The 22,840-nt window shown below is 37.2% G+C and overlaps 1 protein-coding gene across 1 annotated transcript; it reads left to right on the forward strand.

The window, feature by feature from the left end:
• Positions 1 to 774: 774 nt before the first annotated feature.
• On the forward strand, positions 775 to 13,137 carry LOC108677951 (protein obstructor-E). The gene is made up of 5 exons (XM_018166273.2): positions 775 to 860; positions 9,558 to 9,764; positions 10,120 to 10,326; positions 11,136 to 11,349; positions 13,061 to 13,137. Exons 1-5 carry the CDS (start codon positions 827 to 829, stop codon positions 13,101 to 13,103), a joined length of 705 nt encoding a protein of 234 aa, XP_018021762.1. The 5' UTR covers positions 775 to 826; the 3' UTR covers positions 13,104 to 13,137.
• Positions 13,138 to 22,840: the final 9,703 nt, after the last annotated feature.

Consider the following 22,840-nt stretch of genomic DNA (forward strand, 5'->3'; position numbering starts at 1 on the left):
GAGCACAGGGCTACGTACGGGCGCAGAGCACAGGGCTACGTACGGACACGGGGCACAGAACTTAATGTTCGTTACATTTATAATGGTATCGCGTTTGTCGATTAAGTCGAAAATATCGCAATATTGACTAAGAAAGGAAGTATTAATCGCATAATATGAACTTTTTGCATGGGTTACATTGCTGACTGAGAATCTGTGTATCATTTGCACTTCGATATGCAAAAGGCAATACTTTACTAATCTCTCACTCGCCGCCAGCAAATCTTGCACTATTCGAGCTTCTTCTTCAGTACCTTGATTACATTTAATTTAATCCTCATAGTTTATCTTTCCTCGTTTCATTCATCATTAAGGCGTTTTTCAGAGAAATTTTGCAGTTGTACAGATAAAAAAAATAACGTGCATGTCCTCATTTATTCTGCAACCTGTACCCACTTGATAGGAGGCTAGACTACTTCTTTTGTTCATGCACAAGCCTGTGACCCACGACTGAGTTGACCGACGAACCTCTGAACCTTGTCTATAAGGAAGCATTTTTTTGCCCTGAGAAGCAGTGACTCAAAAATTCCACCCATGACTCAAACCCTTTGAATTAATTACGAGAAGTGCGGAAATTCACGATAATTAATCCATATGATGCATTGAAAAGCATGTTAAACAGAATTTTTTACTTGGAGGTGTAAGGTTTCATGACTGAATTCTGAACTGGATGGAAACTTGTGCTGGAGTCGTCGGCAGCCTTGGGAAAGTGCGCGTATAAAAGCGGCGTCCTGGTCCCGTAAATGGTCAGTCCGTTCGTAGCCGTGCTGCTGTCAACGCGTTCAGAATGCTGTCCTTTGCCGTCCTCTTTGCCTGTGCTGGTGAGTCCCGTTCTGAATTATTCTCGCCGGCTGCTACATTTTTCTCTGTTTTCAATTTACTTTGGATATTCTTTACTCTTCAATTATCGACTAGTGGATTTTGCTTTGCTAGACTGTCACTAAAGGAGTAATTAACAAATGAAAAACGAAAATAATTTTTTTAGCCTGTAATTGTTGCAGTAGTCGGCGTCAATTTAAGGTAATATATTGCTCAACATAGCCGAAAATTCTTACGATAGCTTATTTGAATTCAGGGAATCATTCAATTCCAACCTTCGAAAAATTCACTGTGTTGATGGGGGACAGAAGAGTGGGCATGCTTGATGGTCGGTATTTATACCTTACACAAGTACGAATCAAAACGACGGGAAAGAAATACATAATATGAAGCTTACTTGGGTCTATACTAGCACTAAAACAGCATCTTGTGATATGCCTACAATGTGATATTGCGTCCTCCTACTGAGTTTATACATAGTTGATTGATTTAATTGCTAAATTCCTCAATAAAAATTAAAATCTTATATGACTGGGTACATAGATTCATTTCATATTTAACTGACTCAATCGAAACTTCGTACCGATGATTAACTGGAAAATACATTGTATATTTATTTTTCTCACAAAAAATAAGAATAATTGTTCGAGTATCCTCGGTTTGTGTTTGTCCCTCGGGCCGGAGGAAATGTTAACCTTGCTTACCAGTTTAAAAAATATTGTTATAAGTTTTTCTGTTGCAATTTCCGAATAGATGCTTAAATAGGAAAAATTAAAAAAATTGCATGGCTCCAAACGAGCGTCAGCGCAAATTGTATGCGAAGCAGTTTGATAAATTGATCGTTGAAGTCATTCATGGAAAACATCTCTAATTGTTCGATCAATTGATCAGCGCTTATGAAAGTTTATCGGGTGTATGTATGTTGCAATGTATTTTTGCTAACTTACGATTCGCAAAGATGCTGCTCACGAGTCAGGTTTTAATAATTCGGAGTGATGAAGAAACGATTACTTATGTTAAGACACGAGGCTGCATACTTCCGTTTGCTGTTATAACAGCAAATTTAATATAAGAACTATACTCATCTTAGGATACATAATAAACTCGTGTTCTATACAGAGGCGCTTCGCACGATGCTGGCATAGTAAGACGAGATACGTACGTTGATGCATGACGTACGAAGCATATATTGTTGGTTGGGTTATGATGCATAGATATACATGGGAGATGATACAAAAATGGATGTGTGCTGCATGGTGATGGCATCATGAGGTCATGTGGTGCTCTGGCCGAGGAAGATACCCTTTCACCGCACCTTCTGTGCACTCCTTCATGTTGGCCTACGTTTATTATTCACCAGCCTACGAACGACATCATTCACAGTCATGATGATCTAGACATGTTGCTTAATCTTTTTCATTCCAGTAATGTTCATTGAGCCCTTTCATTCCAGTCATGTTGCTTAATCCTCTTCATTCATATCATTTTGCTTAATACCTTTCATTCCAGTCATGTAGCTTAATCATTTTCATTCCATCTATGCTGACAATCCCTTTCCTTTAAGTCACGTTGCTTCAGCCCTTCCATTCCAGCTAAGTTGGCCGATCCCCTAGCATTCAAGTTCTGTTCCTCAATCCCTTTCATTTCATCCATGTTGCTTAATCCCTTTCGTTCAAGCTAAACTGACTGATCCCTTTCATTTCAGTTCTGTTTCTGAATCTCTTTCATTTCAGTCATGTTGCTTCAGCCCTTTCGTTCAAGCTAAACTGACAGATCCCTTTCATTTCAGTATGTTACTTAATCCGTTTCATTGCAAATGATGCACTTAATATTTAACCCAGCAAGCCATTTCTAACAATCAAACTATCATTACCATTAAATTCTAGTGACGTTAATACTTCAGTTAATAAGAGAGCTGCTCTTGATGGAACATAAGAGGAACCCGTCGCTAGGCGGAGCATGCGAGTGATGAGCTGCGCACGTTTTCCCGACCGATGTCGGTGTTCTCTTTCATATACTAAATTTGGATAGTAATATTGTTATCGTTAATTATTATGGTGTTATAATATATCAATATAGATATTAAATTCTGAAATTATAAGCGGTTAAAGCAGTTATTGTATAAGCAATTATGCAAGTGTCTTTAGATGTAATTATATTATTCCTTTCATAATACGTAAAGTTACATTCATGGCCTCTGGCGCTGCTGTTTGTGACAAAATAATCAAAACAGTAAACGCGCAAATCAAACGGCGCTATTAATCGCATACATTAACATTAAATAATCAAATAATCAAATATAATTAAAACGTTCGTTAAACTCACAAATCAACCACGGCAAAAGCCTGAACATATCTCATTGCATTACCATAATTTTTCTGCTTCTGTGGTAGAATGATAGCAATTTCATTCATTTTTTCAAAATTTTCGACTCACAGTCGCTGCACGATGAAGTTTTCGCTCCTTATTCATGATGCATTGTTCTGAACTGAAATATTCAGAGCAAGACTTGTGAACTTTAGGGCAGCGTTAGGAATGTTGCGGTGTAAAACACAATCTTTTGTCCAGTGTAATACCAGCCAAATATGAGTCATACGTGATCTCCTTGACTTGTGAGTCTGGTTATTGAAACGTGGTGCGACATTTTTGTGATCAAGAATGGATTTTATGGTTGTATTGATACGAGTATGAATATTCAACTGAGGTGTCGCGGAAACATTTAGCTTCATGATAAGTGAATGTTACTTGATCCATCAAATTTATCAATAAATTCGGAACTAATTAACTCCTTCTATTAATTAAAGCAAATATTTCATGATTTAATCAAATATTGATTCAGCGATTGAATTAATTAATCATATGCAATTCTATTACAACATATAATGCTCTGAGAACATTGTCTCGCAACAGGCATTGTTGGTCTCGGCACCATTTTTGCAGCTGACTTAAATTTCATTATAATTTTTAATGGACGATATAAATTTGATTTTTCATAAGAAAATAGGAAATGCATAGTTTTTTATTTCGATCGTAAATATTTTGCGGCCTAAGGATTTTTTCTAAGTATTGGACTTCAGCTTTAGTTTGTATCTCTCATTCCACGAAGTTAAGCCCGCGGTATTCTTTGCCATCTTGTTTTGAAATCTTTCTTGGAAGTCCGGCTAAACAATCAAACAGAACTGTTTTTTTATTTGACTGGACTGGGTTACCTGTGACAGGGTCTTCCACCTTCTTGTTGACTTGGACTTGATATGGTCTAAAGATATGATCTTCCTCCGTCTAATTGACTGGGACTAGGTCTACTGAGATAGGGTCTTCTCTCTTCCATTAATTCTTGACTAGCTTACGGAGATATAAGACGAACCACTTATTTCGTAAGATATCCTGAAGTTCCTTGCCTTAGAATATCCTAAAGTTCCTTGCCTTTAGATATCCTAAAGTTCCTTGCCTTTAGATATCCTAAAGTTTCTTGCCTTTAGATATCCTAAAGTTCCTTGCCTTTAGATAACCTAAAGTTCTTAAGTCGGGACGCTTGCACTAAAGACTGCCGTCTTGGCAATCTCGCAGCAGTCATGCAAATCACACAACTATAAAGATGCAGATTTATATTCATGGAGGATGACTCGTACACGCATCACCGTGACGTTTCGTGACACGTTTGCGTGCCGTCAAAAGTTGCGTGTTCTTTTGCGTTTTCGGGATGAAAAATGTCTAAGTAAGAACTCTCAAGTTAATGGAACTTGAATTCTTGTGAAGAATCAGACGTAGTACAAAAAATCCTCGTGATGTCCACGATTCTTTCGAAGGGAATTCACATGTGGGAAGAGTTTTCTAACCTTTTGTAGCCGGTCTGCCTCCTCCTGGGGAAGGTTTAGGGGGCCTCAAGGTCACCTCCAGGCCACAGCAATTCTCTGGCTCCCGGTCTCGCTTCATCGTTCCGTTCCTTTGTCTTCTTCCCAGAAATTTCGCGATCTTTTCTTTGGTAACCACGCTTCACTCCCCCGGTTCACACGCACGCTGGAACTAATCTTTGTATATCTTTAATCTCTCAATAATTTGGATTTTTGTGAATTGGATTAATTTTTACTTTCGTTGCTCGGTGGCCCCAAATTTTTAGAAATTCTGTCTAGGAAAGTTCGAAATAACGAATCATAAATAAAAAAATTTATTGTAAATTACCGCTCCAAAATTTCCCGTGCCTGGCAGTAAAGGCAAGTCGGTTAAATTTTTGTACAAATTTACCAATAAAAAGTCTTGATTAAACCATTGAAGGAGATAGACTCAATTTAAATAAGATTCAATTTTGCACTGAGCCGGTATCTCTTCTGTTTCTAATCGCTGAACAGATGTTATTTCATTTATACCTTCACAATAAGCATGATTTATGACAGGGGTTATCCTTCAGTCCCAGAACTTCTTCTAAGTCATCGCTAGACTCACAACTTGATTTGACGATGTGATATCACGTAACAGTAGCTTAAAATAAATATTGACTTTATATCTTCTATTACTTTATCAACATAATTATCATAGATGTTTAGTTTGCACACTCAAGTTATTTATTATTCATATGAGCTCATCAATTCCCCATAAAATGGAAACGCTTTATCATAGATTCGAATTATTTACGTCATATTGTGAGGTATAAATTGTACGAATTAAATCTAATCCTATAAAAATACCGCTTATTCTCTTCTCTATAGCGGGAAAACCTTCATTTTTTTCATTTCAGCGAAGATATTAACTGTTTTTCATCCAGTTTAGAGAGGTGGAGAGCTTCTTTTCTTCGCTTCATGCGAAAAAAAAACTTATTTTTTCTTCGATCCAGCTGGGGTAATATTTTTTTTTTCTGACTTCGCGGGGAAAACTTCATTCTTCGAATCAGTCTTTTTTATCCAATTCAATGCAAAAAAAACTTTGGTTTCTCCAAATCATAGGAGACCAGAGCTTGTTTTCCAATTCAGCTTAGAAAACAACTTCTTTTCACATGTTCTTAAGAAGGCAAATATTTTCTTTCCCAACTCAGCGGAGAAAATCTCTTCTTATTTCTTCTCATATTCAGCTGAGAGAACAGCTTCAATATCATCCTGTTTTCCTGCATTCCGCGACAGGATCGCTGTTAGTTAAGTACGAGTAGATCATGAACTTCTTCCATGAGTTTCGTGTTAGAATATTCTATGGCAATTCTAATCAAATAATCTATAGCAATAATCTATGTCAATACTAGTCAAATAATCTATTGCAATATTCTATGGTAATTCTAATCAAATAATCTATTGCAATAATCTATGACAATTCTAATCAAATAATATATTGCAATATCATTTGACAATACTGATCAAATTATCTATTGCAATATTCTATGTCAATTCTAGTCAAATAATCTATTGCAATATCATTTGACAATACTGATCAAATTATCTATTGCAATATTCTATGGCAATTCTAATAAAGTAATCTATGGCAATAATCTCTGCTGGCAGTTCTAATCAAGTAATCTATAGCAATTCTAATCAAGTAATCTATAGCAATAATCTATGGCAATTCCTGCATTTTATTTTGGCCGCGTAATTGAGATGCATAGCGGGGCTGGCGCTGCAGTGCGAGTGAACGCACTCAGGTCGTTCACCCATCCACCGTCCTCTCCTCATCCACGGTCTCGACGCTCCTTCACATTCTTCCCATCCCATCATTTGCAAGTGTAATCCTGTAGGATGCGTAGATGTGGGTGCAATCTTCCTCAAATTTAACGTATTTTGGGATTTCTTGTCGTAGTTCATTGGAGTAGATGGAAATTATGAGACTTTCAGGTTTAAATTTGATGTTCCCTCAGAATTTGCGTTACAATTAATAAGCAAATTACAGTATTATGAATTAAATAGAAATTTATTTATAATATTTTGTTTCCCAATAGATATTCATGTTAAGGCTCATCATACATAGCAGTTGCTTATTTTGATTCGAACGCAGCGAATTGCTTATATGCACAATTGGCTTATTTACGCTTAGTAAAAACGGATTTATTTCCACGGCACCCGACGAGGAAAGCATTTGCACGTCAATCAACCAGATGGAAATATTTTCAGTGGATGAATCATCAACGGAAATTGCGAAAGTTTTATTTATCGATACGGTAGTTGGACGCGGTCACGCTTTTCTTTCGCGTTGCTGAGATGCAAGCGAACCTTCACTCAACGTCTCTCTCTCGTACACTGCGCTTCCTTTCACTTCGCAATCTTTCCAACAAACTGAGTTCTCTATGTTAAAAGTTTAAATTTGTTTGATCAGATGATTTTTCCACGAATATTCGATCAACTGCCAATGGAAGTTTTAGCTTTTTTTATTTCCACTCGTTTCCTGAAAAATCCTAATGTCGTTTTCTGCCATATCGACCGCAAAAAAATCCCATTGAATGAACTTCTTATTCAGAAACGTTTCAGAACTTCCATTTTACATGTAAATATAATACTGGACGAAAGAGATGGCGTGGTTGCAAGAGCTCGTAAAAAGAGTATTTTAAATCCCAGTGAAAATTTACAGACGTGGCAGCTTCGGATTTGGTGTACCAGAAGCTGGGGCGACTCTAAATTTTGTTAAGGAACTACCTAGCTTGGATAATTACCTACTGCGCGTAGAAGTCTCCAGAAATTCTTGAACCTGTCTTCCTAATTTCGTAAGAAAGATACATTTGTATCGCAAATTATGAACTTCTCTAGTATCTAATTGCTTGCAACCACAATATTTCATTTCTAAATTTAAATTTGTATGCACACGCCAAAAATATCAAATTGAGATCACTTAAACTGACACTAGTCTTTGACCCTAAAGCCTAAACTGCTATCTATACAAGCAAACTTACTAATAACCAAACCAATTACGTATAACTCGTATCTACGAGTAGATAATAACGAATATTTCTATTTTTTCTCGTATAATTCTAGTTTTTTACACATTATACGCTCCCTATTATTATTATATATTAAAAAAATACATCTTTTTGTCCTCCAAGACGCCTTATTTACGCGACTGCATGCAAATTTCATATGATAGAGCAATCAGCCAGCCAGGAGATGTACAGCATCTTGAGGCCATTCTTATCTCTCTACTCATAATATTTGGTGCAGGGCTAAAATAATCCACATTATGTTGCCCTGATCGTCCCCGAAGTCCCACTCATGCATTCGAGTTGAGGCGAGAGATATGTACCAATATTAGGACGGCCTTGAAGTCACTTTCACCGACCTCTCAACAATGCGACACCTTTACAGCGACCCCAGCCTTTGCCCCCTTCAAAGGCGGCACTGATGGCGAGCGTTTGCGTGTTAGCGTCTGCAGACTTTTTTTAAGTCTTGAACTTTGGCAGAAAATTTGACTTAGTTTCTCTTTGATTAGTGTGTATATACGCAGAAAAACTCTCGTATAGGAAGATGACTTGAGGACAAATCGATCATGAAATGCGAGTTTTTTTCTGCCATCAGAGTATTTATGAATGATTCTCTGATCACAAGTCAGCGGGAAGTTTGCACCCGCATCGCTCCTAAATAATCAATTATTTAAAATATTAGATTCTGAATTATATTTAATGAAATTTACACATTTATTTTAAATTCTTTTGTTTGAGCGATCATGCATTTCACGATGCAAAACCAAATTAATACGTTTCTTTCTATGTAAGAAAAATAGGAACGGCAATATTTTTTTACGAAACAAACGTTGTCACTGTCAAGTTACCAATCGAGTCTTGAATTTGAAATACTTGAAGCATGCAAATGCGAACGTTTTTATTGATATGAAGTTGGCTATCTAAGTAACTTTAAAATTGGAGGAGTTTCGCCTTTCGACCGTACGTAAATTTAGTCATATGTATAATAACCACTCCTTAGTAACGACCTTAGTTGATGCTAAAAGATGTTACTTAAAAATTACAACTACTACTTAAAAATTACCTCAGACACTACTTAAAAATTACCTTAGAAGACCCACAAACGTTAATGGATATTTTAGCGTTCAGGCGCGCTCTAAAATCTTGAACAAGTCTCCAAAGAACGGTCGTTCACCTCAGCTGAAACAATCGTAGAGTGATCCTCTCTCCCGGACCGCAGTCTGGCCTTCAGTTTTAAGTACTTGCTTATGTCCCCACCTCAGAGCAGTCAGGTACTCTGCTACGTGTCTTGCGTCAGCTCTGTACAGGGAACAATCTCTACGTAACCGCAATGCGAACAAAATCCTTCTCTCGATCATTTGTCTACTACGAAATATTCTCATCTCAGCAGTGACCCAGGACAGGGTTGTCCTTTGAATTTCAAATATTGCTGCTTCACGTTACTCCATAGGTAATTACATGAGCAAATGAAGGTCTCGACATTTGATGTCATGTAACACGTAATGATCGTCACAAGGGATAACTGAGTCTCAGTTAGACATTAAATTGAGCTAATATGAACGTTCACTTTAGTTTACACTAACCGTTTTGATTTCATATTGAATCATTGATTGGCATCACATATTCGTACTATCCATTTTTCTTCATCAATATATAATTTCAAATTTTTGCAATAGAAGTGAACTTGTTTAAATCCACTTCAATAAAAATAAAAGTGATAAGATGTTGTTATGAAACACCATTTGAATTCAGCAGTGTTTAACAAAACCTCCTAATGACGAATTCGAAGTTAAGGTTCACTTCTGTTGGTGCGCAGCTCTGGCGAGCGCCCAGTTCCAGTGTGGACCCGACGATGGGTTCTTCAGAGACCCCGTACAGTGCGACAAATACTACGACTGCTACAGAGGCGAACAAACCGAGAAACTCTGCCCCGACGGTCTGGTGTTTGACTCATCAGTGGGACCCCGCGTAGAGCAGTGCAACTACCCCTTCATCGTCTCTTGCCCTGAGGGCGCCACTCTTCGTGAGTGACGCGACGTCTTGTGGATTTTACATTAGTATTAATGATGCATGTCAAATGTAATGATGAACCTCTTCAAAATTGTTTAAAAAATTAAAATTTAGATTGAAAGTCCGTGCAAAATGAATGAAATGTGGGTTATAAGTATATTTATAATATTGGAATATGTCTTATCTTATAAATTCTGCGAATTGATCCTGAACTGATAATTCTGAATATACTCAACCTTATACCCCTTTTCCTTATTAAATTTGAGTGCCATTCAAGTTTCACGTAACATGGAAATAATTCAATCTTTGTTCCCTGCAGAAATAATAGTTTCAAAGTTTTGAGATTATATTTTGTTTTTGTGGCACAGAGCCTCCCCAGCCATCAGGCATCGAGTGCCCGCGTCTCAACGGCTACTTCGAGCATGAAGACGCGGCCAACTGCGACCAGTACTACGAGTGCACCAACGGCCTGGCCGTGCTCCGGACCTGCGCCACGGGGCTGGTCTTCGATGAGTTCACCGGCACCTGCCAGTGGGAACACACCGGCATCAGGACCGGCTGCGGCGTCCGCGTCGGTCAGTTCAACAATCAATTGTTTTTAAATTAAATTAAATTAGAAAACTTCAGCACGTTTGGCTGCGCCGTCCGCGTCGGTCAGTTAACCTAGGATCTTTTCTCAAAAGAACTTATGCCTGGCTAACTAACCGTCCTATCAGAAAAAGTTCAATTTACTAATGTTTATTTCAACGAGAAAATTTGATAACAAAACTTAAAAGACATTGGATCAAATTTATTGGATAAAATTACAGTAGATCTTTTTCCGGCGAAATGTTCATGTATCAAATATATGTCATATTCCGGCGATAAATCATATATTTGATTACGCGATTTTTTATAATGAATATTATTGCAGGTTAAATTTTTCACTACGGTGCAGTGAATTTCATGAGATTTTTCATCTCAATTTCTTCAGATTAACGCAGAATAATGGTTCTAAATTTATGATTATTTTGTTGACTGAGGTTGTTGACTGGTTGACTGGTTGTCGTTGACTGGTTGTCGTGCAATGATTCCAACCATGCAGGTCCACATTTTAAGCCAGTCCCTGTTTACAGAGGTTCTCTCGGACCGATTATCTTTCCTTAATATTTATTAGGTCCACATTTTAAGCCAGTCCCTGTTTACAGAGGTTCTCTCGGACCGGTTATCTTTCCTTTAATATTTATTAGGTCCACATTTAAGCCAGTCCCTGTTTACAGAGGTTCTCAGGGACCGATTATCTTTCCTTAATATTTATTAGGTCCATATTTTATACTAGTCCCTGTTTACAGAGGATCTCAAGGACCGGTTAAGGTCCACATTTTGAGCCAGTCCCTGTTTACAGAGGTTCTGGAGGACGGGTTCTCGTGCCCCAACTCCACACAGGTCCACACTAACGGCCACATCCTGGACCACGCCCGCTACATCAAGCCCGACGACTGCCGCAGCTTCTACATCTGCATGGAGGGCAAATACCCCAGCGTGTCAGGCTGCCCTGAGGGCACAGTCTTCAACGACCTCACCCTCAACTGCGACGACCCCGCTAACGTCCCCGGCTGGTGGGTGCTCTCTGAAGTTCCCTTAGCTAAATAGTGTTTGTGGATATGTTATGATATCGAAATAAATATTTACACAACTTAGCTCTAATTTTCTGTGGCGAAGCTATCATTATATTATCAGTCTCTGAAAATCCATTAACCAAATAGTGTTTGTGGAAATGTTATGATATCGAAAGGCATATTTACATAATATAGCTCTAATTTTTCGGTAGCAAAGCTATCATTATGTTTTCGATTAACTTCTGTTATGTATCATGCGTAGTTATTCATTTCATTTTTATGATCAAGTTGCGATTATATCAAACCGGGATATAGTCCTGCTGAAATTGTGATATTCGGGGCTTTAGTTACTGATATTTTCTGAAAAATTGCGACGGTGAAAATTAAATTCAAATAATACTTCGATTGCAAGGTTTTTATCAGAAATGTCAACTTCACGCGGCATGCGAAGGCACATTCTTACCTCATTCTCGACCTCACTTGAACTCGTATTTCTTCCTTTTATTTTAAACTCTTCCATACTCTTTGATTCTGATATAATTTTTTAGTCTTAAACCCATGAGCATCTAATAGAGTAATTTTCAATTGCTATTACTATTTAAAAGATGGAATGTGTGTTCATTTGATTCAAACATAATACTTTCGTTACAATGTTTTATACGTTGTTTAATTTAGATAATTTATTCATTCGTTCTCAATTATGGACGACATGCAAATTGAAAGTCATTTGGCCTAAGTCGATAGTTCTCCAGCGATCATTATACTCCCACAGTCCCAACCGTGTGTTATTACCGTTACAGCAACGTCCCGGTAATAACATTTAAACATTCATCTTGAGCGTAAGCCAGGCTCACAGTACCTGATGCTGCAACACTTTCACACGTCGTGTGCAATTGCATTTCTCTCACGTCGTGCATGCACGTGACTCTCACTAACAGAAATGATTGAGACTTTGTCCAAATATCGATGATATTTTTGCCCGTGTGTGGGTCATCCTGAATTAGTTTGATCCTGTGTAGAGCGTATCTTTGTTACGTTACACCAAAGCGTTTCCAGTCTTGTATACTCTGAAATTAACCAAAACTAGATAGACCCTATCTAGAGGATTGAACCTAAATAGACCCTATCCAAGAGGTGTATCTAAAATCGAATTAAAGTGGGTAATTCATATAGACTTCCAAAGCCACTGGGAATCTAGAACTATGTAATCGGTAGAGCATTGGAGTGGAAGTGTGAAAAGTTAAAAAAAAAACTATACAAATCAATAAATTTATTGTTATAGTAACTAGGCTTAGGATATCAAGACTCTTTTAGGATCTTCTCCAGATCATTCCATACAAACGAGCACAGTCACCTTCGATCTACAAACACCAACGATCCGGAACGCTAATCTTATTAACGATCCGATATTAATCTTAACGATATTAATCTTATTAACGATCCGGAAAACAATTTATTATAACTTTAACTCCTCTCTTCATAGAATCGTATTTTGTTCTCAATTACTCGTATACGAACATTCAAAGTGATAGAATAAGAAGTTGACATTCAACCATGGAAAAAAAAAAAACCATGGAAATGAACCTGGAAGAAAATGCATGGGCTTCTGTTGAGGGGGATATTTAACCAGCCCCTAGCGGACATGAATGTAATAGAATGATTGGTTTCATACAAACCTTCCGTTATCTAACCTTAATTTCTTTATTTTCAGTGAAAATTATTACGCCGAACTCGGTGGTGGACCCGCAGCCTAAGCAACCAATCAGCGGCAAGATTCACCCCCCACCCCTGCCCCTTTCGACCTCCCCACCAATCCCCTCACTCTCAGTTCTGAGAATGTCAATTTTACGATTAGATGTTACGATATAAATAATGAATGGAGTCATTGATGAGCAATGAGGTCACTAATTATTATCCATGAAATTAGTTAGAACTTGCGTAAAGCTTTAGTCAATTGAAAAATTCCCCATGCCAGAAATTTTACATTTTGGTCTTGTAGGTGTACATAGTAATTTTATTATTTGCATTTAAGTTTATCGTAAATTTATTAATGGTTCAAAATCATTGCGAGAATTTCAAAGAACTCATGTCTGTTTAAACTGTGATTTAATATATCTCTCATGTAGTCTCTCTCTGTCTCACAAAGTGCATAGTTAATTGATGTTGAACAATGCTCAATTTCACTTAAACATAGACGCTTCAGTAGCACTACAGACGACTCTTAGTTATTCTTACAATTGCATGTGCCCATTTTTTTGCCACGAGCTGTTGTTTTATCTATGTATTATTACCCAGCTATTAGTTAAGAACATGCTCATCTTTACGTTTCCAAACTCCATGACAAGGTTTCTTCTAACTCAAGTTGATGAACCACCAAAGTTTCTTCGATTGTTTCGTTCTCTTTAGTGAAATTTTTGGTCTCACATCGACGACGTTTTCACTAATTATCTGAGCCGTCTCGCCTCACTTCGCGTCACGGCTGCGATGTCGAAACTTCCTCCCGTAATTTGTTGTTGACCCACAACGACCAAACCATTTGTGTTAGTTATTTTTTTGTTCATTCCAATGAAACATTCTTATTATCAAATTCTTTTTTACCCTCTACTACGGATTACTTACTCGACAGCGTGCGCTACAGGATTAGAAAAGAAATGCCCGCGGAGAGCAGTTATCAGAGGCATGTTTGATTACAGCAGAAATTGGCCTGATTTAAAACGATTAGACGTAACGATGTTTCAGATGACGATGTTACAGTAACGGGTTTCAGACAACTCAATGGGAACTTTCCCACTGAGTAATATAATGGGACCTTTATTAACCAAAACTTTAATGGACTCTTTTTGCCACAAGCCGTACACTATTTTTAGTGGATGAAGACCAAATTTGAACTTGATATTAAAATAAAATGCACAATATTTACTAAATTAACCGACCTGCGACGTCACGACGCAAGAATATCAGATGCTGCTCATAAGGCAATAGCGATGGCTGTTTATTGTTCAAAATTGTATCCGAATTTCAACGCTTGAAATAATATGGAAACTTCAAAGCATTTTGATGAATTTTATTCCTAGTAACGGACATTTTTAGTAAAAGTTTTGACATTTAATTGCGGTTAAGGTAACTTCTTAGTATTCACAAAACTCAGTATTACCTACGATGATTTCACAAATGCATCAAAATTAAAAACACCGCGGAAGGAGCTCGTAGGTTGCACAGGTAAAATACAAATGCGTGAACGGCTTAAACGGAGAAAAAAATTCAAACGGTTCTTTCATCTCTGGCAGAATTTACAGTTAAAAGAGAAAAATGGCAACAATATACGGTCACGACCCTTGACATAAAAAAAGACATAAATATATTTCATCAATAAAAGTTTTTTTATACTCGAACATTGATAAATATAAATTATTTTCCAATCCGCGACAAAAAAGACATTAATAGATCGTGACAAGCGAATAAATCGAAAGGCATCAAAAACGAGCAACGTTATGGCGGATCAGCCTATAAAGACCGCCGATAAAACCCGTCCCTCGTTAGACGATTTGATAAGTTAGTTACATCATCAATTTGCTATCATAAACAATTCAAAACAACTGCAGTGTCCGATATTATTATGTTTCTTAGCAATACTGAAATAATTAATCTAAATCGTAATTCTGGAGCAAAAGTAGCAAGAAAATATAATTGTATCGGTCTTAGCCATAATTCAATTGCAAAACTGAAAGTCCCAAACATTCTTCAAATCAGGACAAAATGATTTTACTCTAATTCATTTACAAACTTCCTTCAAACCGTCAGTCCCAGTTAGCCGAATATTCATTTAAACTCGTCCCGAGTTTTTGATCGAAAGCTATTATCATTAACAGTTATAATACAAATGTTACCGAAGCCAATACCTTTTTTGCAAAGAAAAAAATATACACGACGAATCCGTATCGTTTTTCAAGGGGAATATGAAATAATAAAGGTCTTAGGTTCAGTTGCAGTACAATACCTGCAGGTTTATTCAAAGTGTGGCCATCTAACGCTGAATAATAATTAATAAAGATGGTGGTCCAGATGGTTTACTCACCTAAAGTTTAAAGGCATGACGGTGGATTTAGCTAAACTGGCGCTAAATCTATATTTATGGCATTCATACATTAACAGGGTCCAGAATGAGTTGAAAGCGATCATATCTTATGTTTAGGATCCCAGCGACTAAACGCCCGCTACGCTGCACGCACTTCAGACGTGACCGTTCCCGCATTGATCGCTGCAACCCGAAGACTTAAATGAATGTTGGTAGAGAGCTTGCATGCCGCGATTTTTTTCATTTGAGAATCAATCAAGTTCTGTTCAGCTTTATTTGTCATATATGTAAAGTTTTTCTATTATTTTGCTAAATGCTCATCCAAACTCCATGTCAAACAAGAGGAAAATGAGTTTAAAGAATCAAACATTCACCTCCGCGTAGTTTAATTGTATTTAAATTTAATTGTATTTTTAATTGTATTTTTTTAATGATTGTCGGTATTGCACAAAAAGTGAGCAAAACGTAGAGAAGAATAATCTATTTATCTAGATAAGCTTCGCAGGCTGAATATTAAATTAAAAAAGTCAAAAATTATAGAGAGACTGCAGCCTTGCGCCGCCTGCAGCTCAGACGCGCCAGTTGGCCACCAGCTCTCGTGCCAGTCGCGTCAAGATGTTGTCCCTCCTCTTCATCACAGTGGCGGTCGCCTCAATCGGTAAAAAACTCAACTTCATGACTCTGAAGACACTTTATTAATTTGTTAGCAAATTTATATGCATGCAAAGTCTTAATATGATTGTATTTCTGTGCTTTTTAACTTCATGCGTACTCAACTTCACTGATGGAAGTGCAACATTCAAGGTTCTTTAGCGAGTTTCCCTCTGGTCCAACTTCAAGGATAATGAGCCACGTTTAGCAGGACTGGCAACACTTTCTCTTATCGTCTAGCATCTTCTAACTAAAAACGTCAGGAATTATATATTACACATGTTCTGACTCTGATAATAATAAAAAATCTTTATTTAAAGTTGTACAGCCAAAGTCACCGACTGACGGCTTCATGAAAGACTTGGGTGGATTTCTTTAATACTAAGTTAGTGGATAGTAGAAAAATGTACGGCATAATTGATCGTGAAGTTTGTGAATGCCCAAAAAAAACGCATTCTGTGTTCCTACTCTATGATCATTTGTTCGACGTTGATTAATTTACACGATACCTTAATGAAAACCATCTGCTCACTTCCAGTGAATGCATTCACTATTTCAAAATACTCTCTTGAATTTATTATTCATTTTTTTAATTATCGTGATTGCAGTATTTTTTGTTCTTTTCAATTCGCTTTCTCAATGAGCATTGTTAATGCTATGACTGAATAATTTTGAAATAATTTCGAGGGATTTTTCGCATATTAATTTCAGTTTTCCGCCATCGTTTAGTGTATATTTACTTCGTCCTGCTGATGTATGATTGTGAGTGATGTATTAACATCTATATTAACACAGCTCCTAGTACTTCAAACGTATTTCCCTAAACTAACTTCCCGAGTCTAACTTTAATCAAATCTTGAATATAATTTTGGAGTTATAAAATATTTTTACATTATATTATTCCTACAATTTCATGCGAAAATTATATTTTAATAGTACTTGAGCAATGACAATGCCTGTTCACATGCAAAGCTCTACCGACGTAGATCTTTCGTTAATGCCGCAACGTGTCCATGCAGAAGAGCGCACTGTTCCATCCAGTTGTTGTTTTAGGTAGGTATAATTATTACGACCCGAATTATTGTTTTGAATAGCAAAATATTTATGAAATATATAACATGGCATGAAAGTAGATTTTACATGCGATGACAGCCCGAAGTTTAAGAACACTTCCTTTGCAATCCGACACCGCTCTTCAATCTGCTAGCCTGGAGTTCAGAAAGCAGGGTAGACCCTAGGGAAATATCATCCATTGAATATCTCATAATAATTCTGGGATGGAACGTAAGGTGGAGCACAGAGATCGGTTTCGGTGAAGACGCAATAACAAAAATGGATTGTGGCGCAACCCAAAAATTGGCTAATTGATGGCACACACTCGCGCTGACTGCAGCAAATTCTTATTTGTAAAAAGGTTTCTTGATAATAATCTCGGTTACATTCTCTTGAATGCTTCAGTTTGCTTCTTGCAAAATCACTCGATATGAGTTAGCAAAAAGGAAAACCATCCGAGTTGGAACCCAGACGCAGCTTTGAGCTGTGGCTCTTACATAGTTACAGTACATGTGGTCTCTTCTGCGACAATAATATTATTCTCCTGCGACTGAAAGCTACACTTCTGCGGTATTGAAGTTATACTCCAGAATTTTATACAGGCATTATTAACTCCTCAAACAAAAATCTAAGCCCTTGTTGTGCCTATGCCAACTATCATCGCGTGTTTCAATGGTCTAAGGTCGGCTACTTACAATAGTTTGATCAATGATTTGATTTACTGTTATTTATTTATTTCACTTGCGTCAAAAAAGATTACTTTTTACATGTTTCTCTGTCGACATCGCTGCTGCTTATAACCGCTCAATATCCTGCTCTTTGGTGGAGTTCAACTCTCGTCTCCTACAAGAGTTATTTACACGACCCCGTTACGTAAGACGTCTATCATTACTGAGCGATACTCGTATAATTAACATACAATTGTTGGTTGTTCGACATGCAAATACATCGACGCATAAGTTCAACGCTCCGAACGCATGGTTTGCTGAAGTGGTTGTTGTCATGTGAGTCGCACCGCTGCATGGCGTGTGGAACATGCTGTTAGCGTGTGAATTGTAGCGTTAACATGTAAGTTGTACCGTTGGTGTGTGAGTTGTAGCGTTAACTTGTAAGTTATACCGTTGGCTTGTGAGTTGTAGCGTTAACATGTAAGTTGTACCGTTGGCTTGTGAGTTGTAGCGTTAACATGTAAGTTATACCGTTGGCTTGTGAGTTGTAGCGTTAACATGTAAGTTATACCGTTGGCTTGTGAGTTGTAGCGTTAACATGTAAGTTATACCGTTGGCTTGTGAGTTGTAGCGTTAACATGTAAGTTATACCGTTGGCTTGTGAGTTGTAGCGTTAACATGTAAGTTATACCGTTGGCTTGTGAGTTGTAGCGTTAACATGTAAGTTATACCGTTGGCTTGTGAGTTGTAGCGTTAACATGTAAGTTATACCGTTGGCTTGTGAGTTGTAGCGTTAACATGTAAGTTATACCGTTGGCTTGTGAGTTGTAGCGTTAACATGTAAGTTATACCGTTGGCTTGTGAGTTGTAGCGTTAACATGTAAGTTATACCGTTGGCTTGTGAGTTGTAGCGTTAACATGTAAGTTATACCGTTGGCTTGTGAGTTGTAGCGTTAACATGTAAGTTATACCGTTGGCTTGTGAGTTGTAGCGTTAACATGTAAGTTATACCGTTGGCTTGTGAGTTGTAGCGTTAACATGTAAGTTATACCGTTGGCTTGTGAGTTGTAGCGTTAACATGTAAGTTATACCGTTGGCTTGTGAGTTGTAGCGTTAACATGTAAGTTATACCGTTGGCTTGTGAGTTGTAGCGTTAACATGTAAGTTATACCGTTGGCTTGTGAGTTGTAGCGTTAACATGTAAGTTATACCGTTGGCTTGTGAGTTGTAGCGTTAACATGTAAGTTATACCGTTGGCTTGTGAGTTGTAGCGTTAACATGTAAGTTATACCGTTGGCTTGTGAGTTGTAGCGTTAACATGTAAGTTATACCGTTGGCTTGTGAGTTGTAGCGTTAACATGTAAGTTATACCGTTGGCTTGTGAGTTGTAGCGTTAACATGTAAGTTATACCGTTGGCTTGTGAGTTGTAGCGTTAACATGTAAGTTGTACCGTTGGCTTGTGAGTTGTAGCGTTAACATGTAAGTTGTACCGTTGGCTTGTGAGTTGTAGCGTTAACATGTAAGTTATACCGTTGGCTTGTGAGTTGTAGCGTTAACATGTAAGTTATACCGTTGGCGTGTGAGTTGTAGCGTTAACATGTAAGTTGTACCGTTGGCTTGTGAGTTGTAGCGTTAACATGTAAGTTGTACAGTTGGCTTGTGAGTTATACCGTTAACATGTAAGTTGTACCGTTGGTGTGTGAGTTGCACCGTTGGAATATGAGTCGTACCATTGTGCGTCGTACCATCGTTGGTGTGTGATGAGTCGGATCACTGATGTGGCACTATACAAAAACCTGCATACCGGCGCTTTAGATAATTTTTGATTAAACAGATGTAGTCCAAATCGTGAATATCACGACATTTGCGACGAGGGTTTACTTCCTATTAACTAAGAAAGGCCGAGTTTTGTTTGATTTTAAATTGCTCGAAATAAATGGCGATACGTACCAATGTATATGCATTCAGTTTATAATTCAAACTGACTTGAAAGTATAAGCTTTTCACCGAGCTTGATGCGACGTGAAGTTCGTAGTAGAAGGCTTGAAGATTATTTTCTCTTGCCATGAATGCATGAGCGCCCAGATATTAAATAAATTCCAGTAACGTGGCGCTGCTGAATAAACAAGATCTTTTTCATTTTTCACAAATATTAGATAAACGAAGCTATATTATAAAAAATAATAACGTCCTTGATGCGATCCAAAAGTTTAAATTTGTGAAAAAAATGCATTTAAATGTTTCTTTCATGTTGGCATGAACAACAAACACTGCGGTCACGCCAGGTGCTCGAGGCCGACGTTCTGATACCATCGCTCGAGGTCAAAACAATGAACGCTTATCCGAGAATCAGCTTTGCCGATCCATAAAATAACAAAATAACAAAGGTAATGGTTCCTGTGAACTGCCAACGCCTTTTACAACATTTCGCACTTTGGAAAATGTGTAGCAGTTCATGTTATAACAGGCACATTCCTATCGAATTTTTAACCGTTGATCTTTCTTTCCAGAAGAGTCAAATTAAAAAAAATAGATTGATTCTACGCGAATTTGTGCGTGAATATGACGAGCTCCATTATTTTGCCATTAAATCATAGCACAAACGCTTCTGATTCTTCGACGTTCGTGTCTGCTTTCTAATTTTCTGATACTGTTTTTTCCATTTTCTATCGCATCATCACGCTTGTTTTTCAATTCATTTAAGAAAAAACTTATGCAGGCAGACAACCACGAATTGCGTGTTGCGACTTAATAGTCCTGAATTGTAGGCGATGTTAGCGCCTTTCACTCGATCAGGAAGTCGGCGCGTCTTGTGAAAGCTTGCATTTCTTTAGCGCGACGTGTCAAGCGCGATACGTCGATACGAATGTTAACATGACTTTTATAAGCCATTAATTTCTGAGCGTCGATAAAGTACGAGAATAACTCAACTCAGAGGTTCATCAGGACGTGTTTCAGATCCAAACGATGAAATTAAAAAAAGTAGACCTGACAACTTCATTCCTATATATTTTCTGTTAATTAATTACCGGGGAAGTTTACCTCGATTTGAGTAATTGTTGCTATGAGTTTGCATGGTTATGATATTAGTCAAATGAATCTTATGCGCTTGGAATTAAATAATCATAAGTTATACAGAAATTCAGCCCCCGACATGACTGCCTTTGAGACATGAGAGTGCCCTAGAGATTACACTAAATAAATTACCCTAGCATAAAAGGCAGTCGTGTACGCGAATTTAACCAGATATAATTATATCACAAACGTCATTAATGTCAGACAGCAGTTTTTCATACGATTCTTGTTCATCTGGTCTGCTGCTGGGAGCCGAATGTGTATTTTCAAATTAGTCTGGAGTCCAGAATATCATTCTTGTCTTTCGTGTCGTTCGTATTATTTTTTAGTAAGAAATCGGATGTAATCGGTTCAACGCGATCTGATAAACGATCTTGTGGAGAAACGATGTCAATATAGGTTATAAAATCGGAAAATAATTATACAATTGATGCCTTTATTGTTCCTTCATTTTTGATGAAACACTTAGAGATAATTCCATCCAACTAATGTTGTGTTCTTCGACGCATTTTCCTGATCTCACTCATTCCTCTTTAATTTCAATTTAACAGTGGCTGTTTGCATTGCTTAAGTGACCTGCCTTCTACATCATAATTCTCATAGATTTCTCCAAGTCGTCACCTGTTGTTTCTTGCTGCCTTCTTTTTGACTTGTTTGCTATGAAACCGAAACGTTGCTCTAATATTGTATTATATCGTTTGGTCTATCATCTTATTATTTTTTGTTGTCTTTACGGAAATCTAAGCTTCAATGGCAGGATAATGATTATTTTAATTTATTAATTTTTATATTTTTCAATTTCCGACTTTGCTTTACTCAGGCGTTCCAGTTTAATGATGCCGTGTTTGCTCCTTCGTTTTCCCGTACTTAGATTTCTTCAACAATATAAGTATAATCAATAGAACGACGACATTTATATACAAGTGACTATAACCAAAATAACAATATAAAGTCAAGTTAAACGATTTGAATGAAGTAATAGTCCGTCGATTAATAATTCCCAAACGGATTATAAATCTAATCGTTTAATTACGTATTATAAATCTAATCTTTATGCATGGTTTGCGCTTAAAAATATCCAGCAAGTCTGAAATCATAGCATATCCTTACCCAAAATCTTTACATCGCTTCTATAGACAGTACCGACACAGTACCGACTACTTTACATCGCGTGAGCTTGCAGAGTTCAAACCCTAAAACTTCTGCAACGTTCTTCGGCCAATCTTTAGAAATTATGTGAAGTTTATTTAGAAGAACGCCGATTAAGAAAGAACCAATTTTAAAATTATCGAACAAAAATATTTTCGCTAAATACTTTGCGATCGGAATCTTTAACTCGTTGAACAAATTTATGATTGAGCCAAGGCAAGTCAAATTGTAAGAAGTAATTTTTCCTATTCCTAGGGAATATCTTCAGAAAGTTGCTAAGAAAAGAGCTTCTCAGTTTTAGTAAACAAAGTTTTCGACTGAATTTCATACAAATTAATATAAATAAATTCAAATTCAAAATAACATTAATGGAGGGGCTTATTCTGCATTTGAGGTATTTAAATTTTAAAATTTAATTCAATTTAAAGCGAAATGAGCAGAAGCTACCGGTTCTCGTGCCTGAACCTGTTGAATTCGGTTTTTGAATAACAAAAGTCTGATAAAATCACATGAAAGCAGTTAGATTTAGTTTCTTTACAAGTAAGAAATGACAAAGTGTTGTTAGTTTCAATCTTCATAGTTAATATTATCGTTGAATGATTCAAGTAAAAAATCGAGCAAAGGCTCCTTTTTGGCAGGATGCTTAATGCTTATAAATGCCTCATTATCATTACAATTGCACGAGGTTAGCTAAAGATCAAGGGGACAATTGCAAGCATAAGAACCGCATAAAAACACTTTAAACTGTTCGCAGAATATTTTCAATGAAAATATTAGAATTTACTTGGAATTATTTTCGATTTTAAATTCCTACATAGT

Source organism: Hyalella azteca, unplaced genomic scaffold (assembly GCF_000764305.2).
Source record: "Hyalella azteca isolate HAZT.00-mixed unplaced genomic scaffold, Hazt_2.0.2 contig8251, whole genome shotgun sequence".
Lineage (NCBI taxonomy): Eukaryota > Metazoa > Arthropoda > Malacostraca > Amphipoda > Hyalellidae > Hyalella > Hyalella azteca.